We start from the raw sequence: 17,395 nt of genomic DNA on the forward strand, positions 1-17,395 counted from the left end.
TGAGACTGCGTTTGTGGGCTCATGTTGTGGAGAGAGGTGACTCCAGTCTGGAGGGTAACCAAGGAGCTGCCCTTAGCATGTAGCACAGACAGAATTACTCACTCTTTCTTTCCTAAAAATGCACCACTAACTATATTAAAATGTTTTTCAGACACTGTGCTGGATGGTTTCCCTAACAATCTGACACCGCTGCAGAAGTATCTTTGTCTGATAGATGTTGGCTACTTCATCAACACCAGTGGTGCAGCACTTTTCAAGCCAGAGAGGAATGTAGATGTCATTATATCCCTTGATTATGGTTTGGGACATGTGTTCAAGGTGAGAAAATTAACTTCGTGCTTTGCAGAGTAAAACTCTTCTTGTCTTATTAAAACTTTTAAGTAAGTGGCTGTCTAAATCTTAATCATATATCACCATACCTTGAAGGAGGAAAGAAACTTCCTTCAAGAATGGAACTATAGAAACTGTTAGGCTCTTTTTTCTGTAGGGGATTACAACATATACTTCCTTTAATCCTCAGGGACTTGCAGTAACAATTGTTTGCTGGAGACATGCCTGTGACCTCTCCTGGTCTGTCATGATGAATTCTGAGTGTGACTTTGGGTCATTCACTTGGGATTGTAAAAAATGTTACAGGGTAATAAAGTGTCATTGTCTGACTTGGTTGAAAGTAAGGTTGTACTGTGGCTACTTTGCACTACACATTCCATAGTGTTTCTACTGCACTACACATTCCATAGTGTTTCTAGGGAATGAGTTAAGATGCCATTGTATTCCAGGATACCTGAGTAAACTTGATTCTTTTTTTAGAGCTTTAACTCCATGGCATTCTGTGTCCACAGCAATTAGAGATGACATACAAATATTGCAAGATACAAAATATTCCATTCCCCAAAGTGGAGCTAAGTCCAGAAGAAGAGAAGAACCCAAAGGAATGTTATATATTTGCGGATGCAGAGGACCCCAGAGCACCCATAGTAATCCATTTTCCCTTGGTGAATGACACCTTTAAGGAATTCAAGGAGCCAGGTAAATGCAGTCAACAGAACTGTGCACTGTGCTCTACCCCTGGTATGTGTTACATGTCCCCTGATGGGAGGCAGAAGAGCAGCCTCCATACTCCTGCTGGTTGTTCTCACCTTGAAAAGCATGGAGGACACAGTCCTGGGCAACTCAGTGCCACACTGCCTCCTCCAGCCCTGCCTGTGGCAGATGGCTCATGTCAACTGTCCCTTGGAGCAGAGCTGTAGGTCTTCCTCACTTGTGCCTGACGCCATGTCCTGCCAAGAGAGATGTACAGAGTGCTGGAATTTTTCTGGCACTGGGATGAGGGAGAGTAAAGAAAGGCCCAGAGAGCTGTGGGAACAGGGAGATAAGGGCCTCCTGAAGGACCTGCTGGTGGGCTGGAAAGCAGCAACAGGAGCTGGCCCTTGGGCCATCCAGCCCCAGAGCTGGCCCTGCACCCCTGTCTTCCCCAGGCTGCCTGTGGTGGAGAGTAAGGTGACAGGGGTGAGCTCCTTCCAGCTTTACCCAAAATTCTATCGGGGCCCATAGTGGGACCAGAGCAAAATTCTATTGGGGCCCATAGTGGGACCAGAGCAAAATGGAAGTCTCTGAGGGAGCATTTGGGAAGGGTAGGAATAGCAGCAAAAAGTAAAGGTACTTTTCTGCTCTGATATTCAGTGATGCTCAGTAATATGTACAGTAAGAGCTAAATCAAGAAAATCACATTTAGAAACTCAGTGGATGAAAAGAGCAGATACCCTGTAGAGGGAGCTAAGCTTGTTCAGTGGAGGCTGGAAATGGTCCAAATGGCAATGTAGGGTGAGATCCAACTGTTGAGCAGTGGGTGGCAGGTAAAGCAGGTGAAGATTTTGGAATCTCTCTGAATGAGAAATAGATGAGGTGCTGCAGAGCAGAGCAGCTGTTGCCAGTTTTCTGCTCCAGGCCCAAACTGGTGAGCTCTGACACTCACCTGTGTGTCTCTCAGCAGTCACTGATTCATCCATCAAGCTGACAACCAGCAACTGATGTGGGTGGTTGGAGGAGGGGGTCCTTGGCAACCTGCTTTCATGGATCTCAAGTTTAACAGTGGAGCTTTTTTGTTTCTAGGGGGATGAGAGACATCTTGTGGAACGTGGGTAGTTATTTTTCTTGTTTTTAACTATTTACAGTCTAAAAAGACTCAGCCTGTGAAGTGCCCATTTGCAGTGCAGCAGTTACAGACTGTGCTTTGGTGTGCTTGAGGCGGATGCAGCTTTATCTGGATATGGACAGCATAGATAATACATCTCTCTGAGTATTGTGAGGCTCAGTGAAGCAACATTGGCTACTTTTAATTCAGACACTTCTAGTGGTAGTCTGTGCCTAGCACCCTGAGATCACACTGTTCAGAAACCACTAGGTTAGACTAAGACCTGCTGTGTCTAAAGCAGGTGACACAATTCTTGTGTCTTTTTCATGAGGTTCTGGTTGAAATCATTAGGAGTATCTCAGCAGTCCATTTGTAGCCCTGCTGAAACTCATCTCACATTACATTAGTGTTTTGGGCATATTTGGTTCAGACTGCAAAGAGATAGGCAAAAAAACCAGCAAAAAACTGAAGCAAAAAAATTTGTAGAAACATAAATATGAGACTGCTGAAGTCCTTGGTGCAGGGAATTAGCGAGTCCTTTTAAACAAAAGCATTGATATAACAGAGAGTATGGATGTTGCCATATCCAAGAGGTAAAACCTGAGGCCAGGCTGGAGTTTGCTGAGAGTCTGATGTAGGATGCTCTGGTGCCTCTGCACTCTATAACAGGCAGTCCTGTGTGGTTGGCATCACAAGGTCTCCTTGTGTGTACTAGGCTGTCCACTCACTTTAGCTGGCAGACCTGCACTTGTCACCACTAATCCAGGGGCAATCATGGACTTTGAAAAGTGTTCCAAGGTGTGTGTCTTTGTCTGAGAATCAGACTTACAGCATTTGGGAATGGATGTGGACCCATGGGTGTGCCGCTTAGGAATGATGTCTGCAGGGGCAGGACAAGGAGGAATTTGGGCCCACTCTGCTGAGGGATTTCCAGGTCTGAGCTTTAGCAGGAGGGAAAGGAAGAGTAACTGGGAAAACAGACCAGAAATGTCTCTTTCAAGCTGTGGAGTGGGTTTGCAGTATTTCCTGGGGGCTGTTTTTAACAGGGGGTCCTGCCAAGTAGATCAGTCCCCTACAACACTGTACTCCAGATTCATCTCACTATGGTGGTTTTCTCTTTCTCTGCAGGAGTGAAGCGTGGTCACTCGGAGATGGAAGAAGGCAAAGTAAATCTGGAGAACAACTGCTCACCGTACTACCTCATTAGGCTAATTTATTCCTCTGAAAATTTTGATAAACTTGTGAACCTGAGCAAATACAACATCCTCAATAACAAAGACCTGCTTCTCCAGGCAATCAGGAGTGCTGTAGAACGAAAGAGAAGCAGAAGGACTGGGAATTTCCCCAGCTACTCTGGATACCCCTAAGTTGGGTGTTTGCCCTGTTCCCCACTGAAGGCTGTGGCAGCACATTGCAACACATCACAGTCATATTACAACATATCATAGTGTTAATTGTTTGCAGAAAAATGACCAAACCTGTACATTTCTCACCTTGCCATGTTCAGGCTCCCAGCTTTCAGAAGGGTTTATCTCCTTCCCCCACATTTTCAGACCACAAGAGTCTCACAATGTGGTCTTTCTTATTAAGAAATTAGGGTCCTGGTAGGCAGAGACCTCCTTGAGGTCTCCTTCACCTCCAGGATCTCCTTGATGTTACAGTATATGGTGGTGGTGCTAGTTCTTTGTATGAGCCTGTCCCTTCAACCCTGAGCCCATTGTTGGTGTCCTTTCAATACTTGATTACAGATCAAGTCCTGGCCATTTGCATTCAGTGATGTCCAGATTTTCAGATAGGCTGAGCAACTAGAATTTGCACTGAATTGGTGGGCTCAGCTTTGAAGTCAGGCATATATATATGTGAAAAGCAGCCAAACTGCAGTGTGGACAATTGCACTCTGTCTGGCCTATTTCCCTTGCTGATTTAGAAGTTATTCCTTTTTTCCATTCCCCTGCAAGACTTTGGCACAGAAATGCTGCTCCAGACTACCACAAAGGGGGCAGTTACATTTCAAAAGAGAGGGCAGTAGCAGCAGTGAGTGAGCACAGCTCCTTCGAGCATTGGCTGCAGGAAAAGTTCTGCATAAAGCACATGTGATTGTATTGATTTATATCAGCAGTGCCTTTTTGGATTAAAATGTCAAGAGCCTGAAACAAGTTTTTCATGGCAGAAGTTTGAGAGGAATAATTACCATAGACTCAAGTACATTTAATTTAGTGATGATGACTGAGATGTAAACTGGTTTTCCTTACAGATATAAACTGAATGTAGGACAACATAACTCATGAACAGAGTGCATTGTATTTTCACACAGAGAAGATTTTTCCCTTTATAGTCTTCTACCCCTAACATCACAGGCAAAGTATTTTTAATAGGTGCTTCATAAAATAGAGCACAAATTTAAAAAAAATAGGACACACATTTTCCTCCTTGCTCATGGAAAATATTTGGAAAATGACAACTGGCTTTCATTTGCTCTGGAATGCAGTGAGAGCCTTTGCCTTGAGCTAGAAGCTTGGAACATCTTTATAGCCCTCCACTAGATTAAAAAGATCATAGGGAAGGATGCTAAGCAATATAAAACAGAGCCTCACAGAAGCTGGGGAAGTTTGCAGACCTCCTCACACTGAAGGATTTGGACCTGCTTCTGAATTATTTTTTCCAAACACAGCATATTCATCGGGACTTCCAAGGAAAATCTTACATATTTCTTCTGGGTTGGAAATTTACTTGAGATCTAGAATTAGTTGTACTTGAAATCCAAAACCAGACAAAGAATGAGAAAGAGGGGTCTGTCTTTTTGGTATAGACAGACAATACTGAAGCTCTAAAGAGAGAGCATTTACAAAAGACTTGATTGCCTGAAGCCTGCATCTACTAAATGCTGCTTCTGCTGCAATGGCTGAGGCTCAGCAATGCTTCTTGTACAATGTTTACTTGCTGAGCTGAGGAGCACCATCCAGAACTGAGGAGCCTTAATGGCTGGAATGCAGCTGTACCTCGGGATTCAGATCACGAGAAGTTAGCAACTAATCAGATACTGGCTGAAAGACAGAACACAAAGAGCCATTTTGAGCTGGGAGTTGATCCAGCTGGATCTGTTACCTTTGCTCAGGAGAGCAGCATGTCCTGGCCCAGCACTGTGTGGCACATACAAGCCCACGTGGCTCTGTGCACACACATGCACAGGGTGTGCAGCATTTCCATGCTCCTCTGGCTGGTCCTAGAAAGCTCTGTTGCTGCCAAAAGATATTGCTGTTGTGTCCATGGGCCACAGAGAACGATCTGTAACCCTTGTGAACCTTGGCAGCATGTACCCAGCAGTGAGGCAGCTCAGCCACACTGAGTGGCTTAGCAGTCTTACAAATTGCCCCACAGACTAACAATTGGAGCATGTTTGGTGCATTCATAGTGCTGCTAATACAAACAGAAAGGCCCAGTAAAATGTGAAGGAGCCACAAAACCACAAAGTTTTCAGGTAATCCACAGCTGGTGGGGAATTACTGTTCTGAGGGACTGTTAAATCCTGTTACAAAGGGAGGGTGAGAGGGAGGGAGCTGTAGGTGGGGAAGGTGGTGTGACTCTGCTGGGAGAATTATCACTAGAGATTTTGCCAACACTTAAAATCAGGTTGGGAACTGCTGCCTAATTTTGCAGCCAGAGGCACAGACAGGCATGTGCCCCTTCATTTCCGTGGTGCCTCTGTAGCCTTAAATTATAATAGCTTTTTCAAATATAGTTTTGCATTTCAGAGCCTGAAATTATGTGAGGGCTGTATCATTGCCCATCAGAGTGCCTTTCTGTTTCATTTTGGTTGCCTTTTTGTTTTTGTAACATGATGTGGGTATGGCATATGGGAACATGGTTTAGTGGTGGATGTGGCAATGTTGGTTTAACAGTTGGACTGGATGGTTGTAGAGGTCTTTTCCAATCTAATTGATTCTATGATTCTATGACATTGGAGGAGTCAATATCATAGAATCATAGGAATTTCTCATAGAATAGAGGAGTTGCTGGTTTGATGGTGCAGTAGGAGGACCTGGAGGGCATTTGTGAGGACAGAGGCTGCTGGAGAACTCTGCAGGCTGGAGGGACCTACACCTTGCACAGTCTTATCTGTGCAGCTTGTGGGAAGTGGTGGCTGGCACAGGTTGTCCCTCAAAGCACTCCTGAGCTCGGGTTCAGAGCATGCTGCCCTGCACTGCCCCCAAACCACAGAAATATAAGGTGTAGTTTCAGTGGCGTAAGGCTGATCAGAGACTTGTGCTCAGGACTGGTCCTTGTTCCCTTTAGGGTAAACATGGAGTCTGAGGGCCTCTGAAATTTTGTGTGGTTGCTCCTCAGAGGCAGTGGTTTTGTTTTTTTCCTTGTCCCCATTCTTGCCTGGCCTAGTACCACATGTTGTGGTAGGACTAGGACTGAACAGAGTGCACGGAAACCAGAAAGCAGGCAGGAGAAAGCTGCCTCTCTCTGCATCTCACCAAGAAAGACATGTGCCATACTTATAAACCAGGCCTTGCTGGTCTGGTGTTGTGTTTGCTTAACCACTGAAGATGGATGTGTGCCTGCCAGAAACCTTATCCGAAATGCATCCCAGATCACTGCTCTCTGATGAACATTTTGCTGGAAAAACCCCCCAAAATACAGAGCTTCCTACCTGCTCTCAAACACAAAGGAAATGAGACTGTTCTTAAAACTATTACCTGCTCTTCATAGAAATTACTTGCTTGTGTCTTTTAACTATTTAATAATATATTAAGTAAAAATAAAATATTGCAAAAGAGCACCAGACCCATGAAAGTTCCTAATGCACTTAAACACAAAACAAGGCTTTTTCCAGGTGTATAAGCTCTACCTATGCTAAATGCCTGCTGAGAACCTCACAGGGATTTTACTGGTTTCAAGATTGAATGGAAGAAATCTGGAAGATCTTCTGGCTTACAAAGGTATGGAGAACTTGGAACAAAATCTACCTCCGGGGTAAAACCCTCTTCAGTGGAATGGCAAAAGGGGGTGAGGGGGCAGCTGTACTGAGCCACAGCTAAGGCACATCTTTGTTCAATTACATGGTAAGTTTAAAATACTGAATCTGTTTTGGTTTTTGGTGTTTCATTATTTTGTTGGGTTTTTTTTTTTAATCAGTTAAAAATGGTTAACAATAATGAACTGCATCAGTTTCCCATTACTTTGATGTGCTGGGTCTTTTGTTTTTCGTGACAGGCAGCAGCTCCAGCTGGGGTAAACAGAGGAGAGCGATGGACTAGCCAAAAAAATGAAATTATTAGCTCACCTATTGGATGCCTTGGCTCAGAACAGAGATAAGTAGGGGGAAAAAATATGTATTCTTCCCTATGATTACACCATACCTTAGCATGTGATTCTTGCTGCCTGGGGACTAGAATTCTTACTTGCTATCCTACTTTTCTTCTCCTTTTACACTGAAACACTGATTGTTCACGCCTTACTTAAGTTTCAGATTCCATTAAAAATGAGTAATGCTGCAGGACTTTTTTTTCCTGGTAGCTTCATCCAGAGAGAATTGGCAAATAGAGTATGGTTGGTTAATGTGTTGTAAAAAAGATTGTGGAGACCACAAAGTGCTGTAGGAAGTATATAACATTATCTTTGGCTGCACAGACCACCCAAGCATCATAAATCTATTCTGTTGCTATCTGCAAATCTACTTGCACATGGCTGTAGTTAACTCAGAGATGCACCTCATGCACTGCTCACTGCTCCCCATTCCTGTCTCACAGAATTATTTCATGTGAGCAGTCTGGCTTAAAGGTCCCCCTGCCCTTTGGTTTAGTACCTTGGAGTAGATAATACTTGGGTAATAATGGCAAATGACAAAGTTGTTGTACACACAAAAGTATACCGGATGAAATCCTGTTTAATTATATTTAAAGATTTTATGAGATTAAATACATAATTTTAAAAGTTCAGAGGGAAATGATTAACTTAAAACATATTAATACATTTCCAGACGGATGAATTAAGTTATAATTGTCTGCAATTCATTGAGGCAAATGTCATTTTTCTGTTCCTGCTTTTAGTAGAGAGGGAAGCAGTTTTGTTTTATTTCCACTTTGTTCTAGGCTTAGGGTGGTGATTGTGGCTTGTGTCACTGTAGGTCCATCTTCCTTAAAATCTCTGGAAAATTCTGCAGACTCTCTCTCTGGTTTGATTTTGAAGGAAGGTGTTCTCCTACAAAGAAAATGCATCATCAGAAAATCAGGTATAATCTAGAGGAGTTTAAGTCTCTGTATATGTAAGGACTCATTAAGTGCCTAGCTCAGCATCAAAAGTCTGCCCAGCTGTGGGACAAGGATTTCACATCATAGCCTGTAAGGTTTGTACAGACTCCAAATGCAAGAAAAATTATTTAAACAGGCCAAGTTTCTGAATTTGGCTGTAGCTGTCTTTTCCTTGCCTGTGTCTCCCCTGAGCCTCCTTTCCCCAGTCTCAACAGCCCCAGCTCCCTCAGCCTCTCCTGGTAGGACTTGTTCTCCAGACCCTTCTCCAGCTTCATTGTTCTCCCTGGACATGATCCAGCTTTCTTGAAGTGAGCAGTCCAGAACTGAACAAAGCACTCAAGGTGTTGCCTCACCGGTGCCAAGTACAGGGGGACAATCCCTGCCTTGCTCCTGCTGGCCACATTCCTTTGTGACATTAGTGACAGAGGAGCAGGACTGTTGGACCTCAGGGCAGTCTCTTTGTAGGTGGCTGCTACCTGAGCACAAACAGCACTGACATCTGTTCAGCTTTGCAGCACAGAGCCCTACCTCAGCAGTGAGCCTTTGCTGCTTAGTCTTTCAGCAGAGTCCCTGTCTGGAAAACCCCACACTCTTTTCTGGGAGGTCTCTGTGTTTGAAAGGAAAGTTTGCGCCATCACTGTAGAATGGGATCTGTTACCATGTCCTACAGAGTAAAAAAAAAACAACAAAACAAACAAATAAAAAGTAACATTAGAGGTAGAGTTTGTCACTTCTGGGTCCATAACTATTTTCTCTGACCATCATAGTTATAATTATGCTATGGCTTCCTTCCCAGTAAGCCACTATGTGGAGAGATGTCCAGAAGAGATCTAGATCAGAAGAAAAGCTGTTGATCAAGATCCAAAGCAGCTCCTTAATAAAAGGACAAATACCACACCCCTAGCAGAGAATAACCTGATGTTGGCCACAGTACAATTGCAAGACTGCTTTGCAAGTCACCCTGGACATTCCTCTGCCAGGTCACTACATCACAGGTAGCAGGTGACTTGTGTATTGCTTTCTAACAGAGGCAAAAAGGATGGTTCAAAATGCCCCAAACTAAGGACATCTTGTCATTCTCTTCTCTTTCTCTTACCATCACTTGCTAAAAGCACAGCTCATTCTTGAAGGAAATGAGAACATACCTATATTATTCTGTAGTGATTGCAGCCAGTCTTCCATCAGTGTCTGAGAAGGTGCTGCAAGGAAATACTCTGCCCCATCTCTCAGTCTGTAAATAAGGATAGGAAAAGATGAATTCCAGTCAGTTTTGCCTTATACCTTCTGTGTTTGTGAGTGGGAGACACTCCAGTTATGCCTCCTAAAAACATACAGCCTTGGGTGACTGTGGGCAGGGAGCTGCACGGGCTTTTATTTGTGCCCTTCTCTGTAAGACTCACCGCAGCATGAAGGCGTTCTCCTTCCTGCTGTAATTCACCAGCCTCTCACATTTGGCACCAGAAATGCTGAGGGACAGGACAGGGGATATACTCTGAAGGGGGATAAAATTAAAATGAAATGTCTTCTGTGTCCTTTCTGCTAGGATTCAATTCCATACCAACCTGCAGGCAGACTACACACCCATCTCTTTATGCTTCTAACTTTAATCCTAGGATCACTGAATAGGGTGAACCACAGAGGAACCATGGACAATTGCATTATATCTTGAAGGCAATCCTTGAATAAGATATGCCTTAAAAGAAGTATCTTTAAAAATTTCCGGAGGCTTATCAGTCTGTTTTCAGTTGTATCAGTTGAATAATTGCTGAATTTTCACTCAGCTCACATTTGAAAGGGAACAGATCACCCCAGCCCGAAACCAAATGCGGCATTTAAAATTCATTTTTACATATGTAGACACAAAGTTTGCTAGAAAGATTAAAAAACCAAATTACCTTAGTTGCTTCTTTGTCATCATTATAGAAATCAAGCTTTAATCCATCAAGTTTTACATAGAAGGATTTCCAAGACCTTGAGTGTGGCTATATGAATAGAAAAGGTAATAAAATTCAGTTGTGAGGTATATATTTTATAGGAGTAGTGAAATCTTTCACATGCAACTTTCATAGGAAGCCAGGATCTGTTGATATTATGATCACAGAAGTTCTCAGAGTCATTGTTATCTCTTAGAAAAACAGGAGCTGCTATGGTTTCTGTGTGAGTGATTCAAGAAAGGGTCTCTATGTGTCAGAACTGAGGAAATTATATAATCTGGTTCAAGCAAGCTCTACACCATGTGGTCAGCAACATTGCTGAAGGTGGATAATCAAAGTTCTGTCTAATTTTCGGCCACTAAAACTCCACATTTTTCCCTAGCTGGAGCACCAGCCCCTGCCTGCTGGTCACAGGCTAATTTTATCAAGTGTTACTATCTAATGTGGCTGTTGAATTCTTCATTTACTAAGCTAACCCCAGTGGAATGCTACTGAGCAACGTGCAACAGTAGCAGCTATTTCCAAGCCCAAGTATGCACCACTGAAACTTAGCCTAATGCCATGAGACTCCTCTTGATAAAGGATCCTTAACTTACATTCATATTTTGTTATGCCAGTGAATAAAGTTGACAATTTGGTCATTCAGAGAAAAGGAAGGAAACAGTTCTGAAGAAGATTAAGTCATAGCTTTTCTTGTTGGGGGATATGGAAGTTCAGTATCTCTGAACACCAAATTCTGTGTGCCCAGAAGTAAAAAACCCCTAAATTTCTCTTCAAGAAGATGGAGTCCATACCAGATTCACCTTTTAAAAGAGGTCTTTCAAGTTAAAAATTTCAGAGGAAACATTCTATGGGGCAAATAATCCAAGACAACTTGTTTATGTGCAAACACTCAGCAAAAATGGATGTCTGTAGATTGGTGGTGAGTAGTAGAAAATTTCCTGGCCTGTCATGATTGTTAGGCTACTGCTTTGAAGTGATATTATTTCCCAGGATAAGAATTTAGATTTCAGTTTCATTCAAACCTGTATTTAAGAAACCAATTCTTCAAAGATAAACAGAACCTTAATTCTGTTCTAGCACAGATAGAAATTACAAATATTGGGAGCATGAGACTGAGGGCTTCTGCTGCTGACAAACTATCACAAAGTGTTACAGGATCATGAAGCTTTAGAGCTTGGATTTTTTGTGGTGTGTTGTTTTTTTGTTTTGTTTTGGTTTGGTTTTTTCTGTGTTTTTTTTTTTTGGTTGTTTCATTTGGGTTTTTTCCTCCTAATTCAGTTGAAATATTGAAACCAGTTGCTATATTGTTTATAATTAGGAAACTGTAATTAACATGTTCATACAGCCTAGACTCTGGTTTATAAATTCATTAACTGTAGACAGACCCTGTTCTGCATGATTCCCATGAAAGGCAAAAATTCCATTGTCTCTTTCTCTGAGAGATCAGGTACTGCCAAAGCCAGTGGACACTTCCTCATGCATTTTAGGGATAGCTGAAGCAAACCCACACTACTCAGCTCCTCTTCAGCAAGAGCTTATCCTGAAAAAGTCAGAGCAGATCTGGACTATAACTCAAGGAGCAATGAAATAACCCAGAGTGATGGTATTTATTTCTACCTGTTGTCTTCGTGGAAGGAGCTGATCGCGCTTCTCTAGGAAACCCTCCATGTTCTGGAGACTTGCAGAAACCTGGGATATACAAGAACAATGCTAGTTAACTTTAAAATGGTCCTTAGGCCTATGTTAAATTTCTGAAGGTATTTTTTAGATAAACTCCATGCAAAGAAACAGATCTCTGGTTCCTCTAGCCCTTACATTGACAGCACAGCTGGAAATTCTCACTACGTTGCAATTGTGTGTTTGATAGACTACCTAAATGAAGAGAATTCAAGTCCCTCTTGAACAATTTACTTATGGAATTTTCTCTATCTTAGTGTGTTAATCAACTAATATTATTTTTATATTATTACTTGCATTCTATAACTTAAATTGTTCAAGTTATTCATACCATCTCCACAACTGCTGAGTTACACCAATGTATAGTGTTGTACTGGTACACTTGGGTATCTAACAAACATGGTCTTCTCAAAAGTAGAGGAGTAAAAGGAAACAATTTTATCTGCCAATGAGGTAACAGTGAATTTCCTGCCAGGGTGAGCATATAGGAGCTTTTGGTTCTAATCTTGCACCTGGTCAGCTCTTTGACAAGTGTGCCATGAAGTCCTGCCTCTCTCTGATTTCTAAACAGAGTGGACACTAAGAACTGCCACCTCACACAGAGGCTGTAGGTAAATCATTCTCTTTGTGAGACATCACCTGTTTTTAAGTGCTCTGCTGAGTATTCAGCAGCAGGAATAGCTTTTAGTTCAGGAAGAGAAAAACAGAAACCAATATAGGTGTTAAGACCTAGGTTATAAAGCTTAGTAAATTAAATTAGTTTATGCTGTACACAGCTGTACATCAACTGTCTTTGTGGAAAGTGTTTGAATTGCAAAGACACATAAAATGCTTCTTGTTTGAATCCAGGAGTGTATCCATCAGGATGCTACTGTATGGTGCTCTTTGTGACTTTGACACAGAACTTCCTGTTATTGCCTTATTTAACTAGCACAGGATAGTGGTTTTGTGAGGAGAGAACCAGAAATTCCTGGGACTTACTGAAGGTGTATTCTTTAATCTCTCCCAAGAGGAGCTAGGCAGCAGTAAGTTTGGTGAGTTATCTGGTGACCTTTGTCCAGGCTCGGGTGGTGTTGCTGTTGGTTTGGTCTGCAGGCTGGAGAAAGAGGAGCCTTTAGCATCTTTTTCCTCAGGAGCTCTGTGGTCTGTGGCTTGTGATTCTGACACATTGCTGCTGAGTTGCTGGCTTATAGGAGGAGGAGATAAAGGAGAGCCTAAAGAACTGCGACTTTCCAAAGATGCAGCTTGTGGGCCCACCACCTTTGGTGTAGCTGGAGTGATAATCTCACCAAGCCTTGTCTCAGCTTTCATTTCTGTTTTGTTGCTGCTCTGCACTGCAGGGACTTCCGAGGAAGTGAATTCTTGGAACCTTGTTGGAGATTTTTCAATGGGAGAGAAAATAGTTTCAAGTGGGACCCTCCAGGACACGCTGTGTGCGGGCACAGGTGGCAGTGGTGTTGTGCTCTTGGTCTCTGTCACTTTTGGTGGTGCATTCCTTTTGTCAGATGGTTTTCTTCTCAGAGATGGAACCCGGACAATTTTGCCTTTATCCTTCTGCTCACTCTCTTCTGTGTCCACTTGTTTCAGGAGATTCATCTCTCTCTGTAGGACAGCAGTATTAATTTTTTTTAAAATTGCCTTCATGCATTCATGAATACTCTCCTAAGATTTTTTTTTTTTATTTTAAGCAGGAATGGTTTTCCAATTAAACTGTCTCCTGGCAGTGAGTCTTAAGGCCTGTACTTCCACTGGCATTTTTAGAGGGTGGTTCTAGTGGAAAATTTCAGAGGGAAGGGCCTTTGTCCCTTCACTTAGCCAAATTTCAAGTCACTGAACAAAAGACAGATTAATTTTCAGCCTAAAGCCAAACACAACCACTATGTTTTTCTGGTTGTTTCAGGAAAATAATTTTAAAAACCTCCCCCATAATGAAAGAGAATCTGAGAGGCTCACTGTATTAATATCTTTGGTATTTAACACAATCCATTGTAAAAATCTTAAGCCAGAAGGAAAAAGGCCTATCTGTGCATTGGTCTCCATTTATTTTCAGACTTTTGCTATCCTCTGTCACTTGCAGGTGGCTCCAGCTCCTTACTGAAATCCTGAATGAAGCAAAATCTCTCCATCTGTGTAGCAAGAGTTCACCCTGTTTCTCACACCCTGTTTGCTGGTCCTAGCAGAAGAAATTTTGCACTTCTCCCCTGCAGCTTTTTCAAGCTAGCTGGTCTCTTTTGATCCACATATAGATCTTGCTATGTCTGAAATATTTCAGCTTTGGTTTCTCATTTACCCCATCTTTTACATAGAGTGACATTCAAACAATCAATGTCCCACATCATCTTGTTTCATGCACAGCTCATCAGCCTTCTACTACTCACCTTAGTTTTCCTACTGAGCTGAGCAAATTTCTCTTCCTGTGCTGCAAGCATCTTCTCAAAATCATGATGTTTCTTCAATAATTCCTCTACTTCAGACACTGAATCCTGAATGGAAAAATTGCCACATACGGAAGTCCAAAATCAAGTCCATCAGAAGAGATTACACCTAAGATTTTCAGATTGATCCATTCTATTTAGCCAAGTGAGGGTTCTGAAAATTTTGTAACTGGTTGTCTAAACTTTTTTCATTTGTGTATGAAAAAAACCTGAATTTACATTTTAAAAAATGGTCTATATCTTGCAGTCTGTTTGCTGTGCAGGAGAAAAAGGGCTCAAATACCAACCTTCCCTTTTCTGCAAGGCCATGCAGTACCATGGCTTTGAGCTATAACTGTTTTTGTGCAGATTGAGTACTTGGATTCTGGCTTGTGCTACACACAGTTTGTTCCTGCCCTACAACAATTGCATCTGAGACTTCTTTCATGTCCTCTGCTTAGTTTCTGATACTCAAGTTCATGACTTTGTTTTCCAATCTTATAAATTATCAGAAGACAGTCAACAATGAGAAAAAAAATCTCAGCAGGACAAACAAAAATATGGATGCTGGTGTTTTAAAAGGAATTTACAAACTAGCTATAAACGTGCCTGTGTAAAACATTCTACCACTTAATGGGAAGAAAAAGGTGGGAAAAGCCCCCTTTTTCCCTACAAAATGGGGAAAACTTCTTTTTCCTTTTGAATCAAGCTCTCAGCAAGACAGGAAAGGTTGAACCTTCTGCAAGTTATTTGAAAAAATGATCTGGAATTCTTCCAAGGCTTCTACTTCCCCCTGGAAGACACCACTTCCAGGAGCTCATTACCATGTCAAATGCAGCAGCTGCCCTGGGCTCACTTCTGCAAGAGGACAGAGCTCCTGCCCTTTCTAATCTCAAGGGCTCATTGCTGTTGAGATTGTGATTAATTTCAGGCCTGAGCTGGTCCAAGAGCCAGGCCGTCTGCACATGCTAAAGGCACCTAGTGCTCGGTAATGCTGCAGGGTTGTTACTCACCCCATAGGATGGGTCTGAAAGAAAGCTCTCCTTGGCAGCCAGCCACGCTTCTGCTTGTTCAAGCTCTCTGCGGAGCAATTGGATCTCCCAGTTTTCTTCATATAACACTTTCCTCATGTCCCAGCTCTCCTTTACCTTCTTCATCAGCTCAGACAGCTCTAACAGTTTTTCTTCAATCTAGAAAAAGAATATTTGTAATGCCAGGAGTTAAAAAATCCAATCAAACTTTCACATGACAGTCAACTATCTGGCAGTAATTAATCTGCCTTCATGATTTAGAAGATGATCTCTAGATAATTTTGTGGTGTTAGCATAATTTAGAAAAGATGTCTGAGTCCTCTTTTTTCTACTTGAATTAATTTATCATGTAAATTGTGTAGCTAGATAATACAACTTTAGGCATATTCCACATATTGTATGACAAATATTCTGCCATATGATTTCCCAAGACGAAACTTTGTATATAGGCAGCTTGTACTATGAAACTAGTGAGAACTGGGAGATTCAACAAATGCATGCACTTATGGCAAGGCAACAAGGGAGACACTTCAACTATAGAAAGTTTTCTTGTTCTTTCTACAAGAGAAGTAATGTGATCTTGCATAAATTCTGAAGATGTTTTCAATGGTGTGATCTCTGCATCTACAGACAATGTCTTGGGCAAAATCTAAAGATACACAGATAACAGAATCACAGACATTTTAACATTCTTGCCCCTTTGGACATTTCTGAAGAATTACATCTCTTCTGGTGAACTCAGGGACATTAGCAATGCAAGGTGATTGCATTGTAATGTAGCACAACAACCTTAAAATGTGTTTTCTTTTTCTGTGTGTCACATGAAATATGTAGCTTTTAATAGCAAAGAACCTGATTGTCCCATTTAGTTCTTCTGTTCTGAGAGACAAAGCTGCACCTTCTGTCTGTTTCATCTCTTTGTTCACTCTTGTTTGTAAAATATTTAACTCTTCAACACACCTCTACAGACATGAAATGCCCATTCTTCATCAGGTCACCTCCTGCCTGCTGCATTTCTTCATATTTCAGCCACTGCTTCTCTATCTCACGCTTGTACTCCTCGTGGCGCTTGATGAGCAGCTCCGCTCCCAGGACATCATTTGCCAGTTCCTCAGATATCACCAGAGCATGCATCTCGTTGGCCCAGGCCCTACAGAATAGGGAAAAAGGGTAAAAAGGGGAGGAATATGAGTCTGCTGGACATTTGGGAATGCACACATCCCATGGCTGTGGATACATGTATACAGACTTTTATTTGTTCACAAAAGATACAAAAGATAATACTGTCCTGATTTTGCCTGGGATAGAGTTAATTCTCTCCTTAGTAACTGGTACAGTGCTGAGTTTTGGATTCAGTATGAGAATAATGTTGACAGCCCTCTGTTGTTTTGGCTGTTGCTGAGTAGTGCTTACCCTAAGCCAAGAGTTTCTCAGTTTCCAGGCTCTCCCAGTGAGGAGGTGCACAAACAGCCAGGCAGGGGGGAAACAAAGCCAGGACAGCTGACCTGAAAGGGCCAAAGGGATACTCCATCCCATAGAACATCATACCCCGTATATAAACTGGGGGAAGTTTGCCAGAAGGGACCAGTGGCTGCTTAGGGACAGGCTGGGCACCAGTGAGTGGGTGATGAACAATTGTATTGTGCATCAATAGTTTCTGAGAGGGTTATTTTCCTTTTTTTTTTTTCAATTCATCATTAGTATTATTAGTATTATTATATTTCACTGTTTTTCAATTAATAGAGTGTTCTTATCTCAACAAATGAGTTGATTTTTTTGTTTGTTTGCTTGTTTTTAACTTCTGATTCTCCTCCTCATCCCACTGGGAACCTGGGGGAGTGAGTGGCTTGGCTTAGCTGCTGACTGGGGAGGTTAAACCATAGCAATATTACAAATACATTGATGAAGGTTTACTCAAACATCTGGGGGATTTATAATATTCCCA

General features: G+C 42.1%; 2 protein-coding genes across 2 annotated transcripts in view; one reads left to right on the forward strand and one right to left on the reverse strand.

Moving 5' to 3' along the window:
- Positions 1-6,923, forward strand: part of LOC136558214 (cytosolic phospholipase A2 beta-like) — a 66,876-nt gene extending 59,953 nt beyond the window's left edge. The window contains exons 25-27 of the mRNA XM_066552534.1: positions 152-318; positions 843-1,029; positions 3,263-6,923. Of these exons, the coding sequence (XP_066408631.1) occupies positions 152-318; positions 843-1,029; positions 3,263-3,501 (593 nt within the window). The 3' untranslated portion in view covers positions 3,502-6,923. The remainder of the gene's footprint in view (positions 1-151; positions 319-842; positions 1,030-3,262) is intronic.
- Positions 6,924-8,009: 1,086 nt separating this feature from the next.
- Positions 8,010-17,395, reverse strand: part of SPTBN5 (spectrin beta, non-erythrocytic 5) — a 90,654-nt gene continuing 81,268 nt past the window's right edge. Inside the window, exons 58-67 of the mRNA XM_066552193.1 lie at positions 16,411-16,600; positions 15,433-15,609; positions 14,384-14,488; positions 12,987-13,607; positions 11,946-12,017; positions 10,287-10,373; positions 9,792-9,883; positions 9,537-9,622; positions 8,920-9,055; positions 8,010-8,341 (exon numbers count right to left, since the gene is read on the reverse strand). Coding sequence (XP_066408290.1) covers positions 8,167-8,341; positions 8,920-9,055; positions 9,537-9,622; positions 9,792-9,883; positions 10,287-10,373; positions 11,946-12,017; positions 12,987-13,607; positions 14,384-14,488; positions 15,433-15,609; positions 16,411-16,600 — 1,741 coding nt within the window. The 3' untranslated portion in view covers positions 8,010-8,166. The remainder of the gene's footprint in view (positions 8,342-8,919; positions 9,056-9,536; positions 9,623-9,791; positions 9,884-10,286; positions 10,374-11,945; positions 12,018-12,986; positions 13,608-14,383; positions 14,489-15,432; positions 15,610-16,410; positions 16,601-17,395) is intronic.

Source organism: Molothrus aeneus, chromosome 6 (assembly GCF_037042795.1).
Source record: "Molothrus aeneus isolate 106 chromosome 6, BPBGC_Maene_1.0, whole genome shotgun sequence".
NCBI lineage: Eukaryota > Metazoa > Chordata > Aves > Passeriformes > Icteridae > Molothrus > Molothrus aeneus.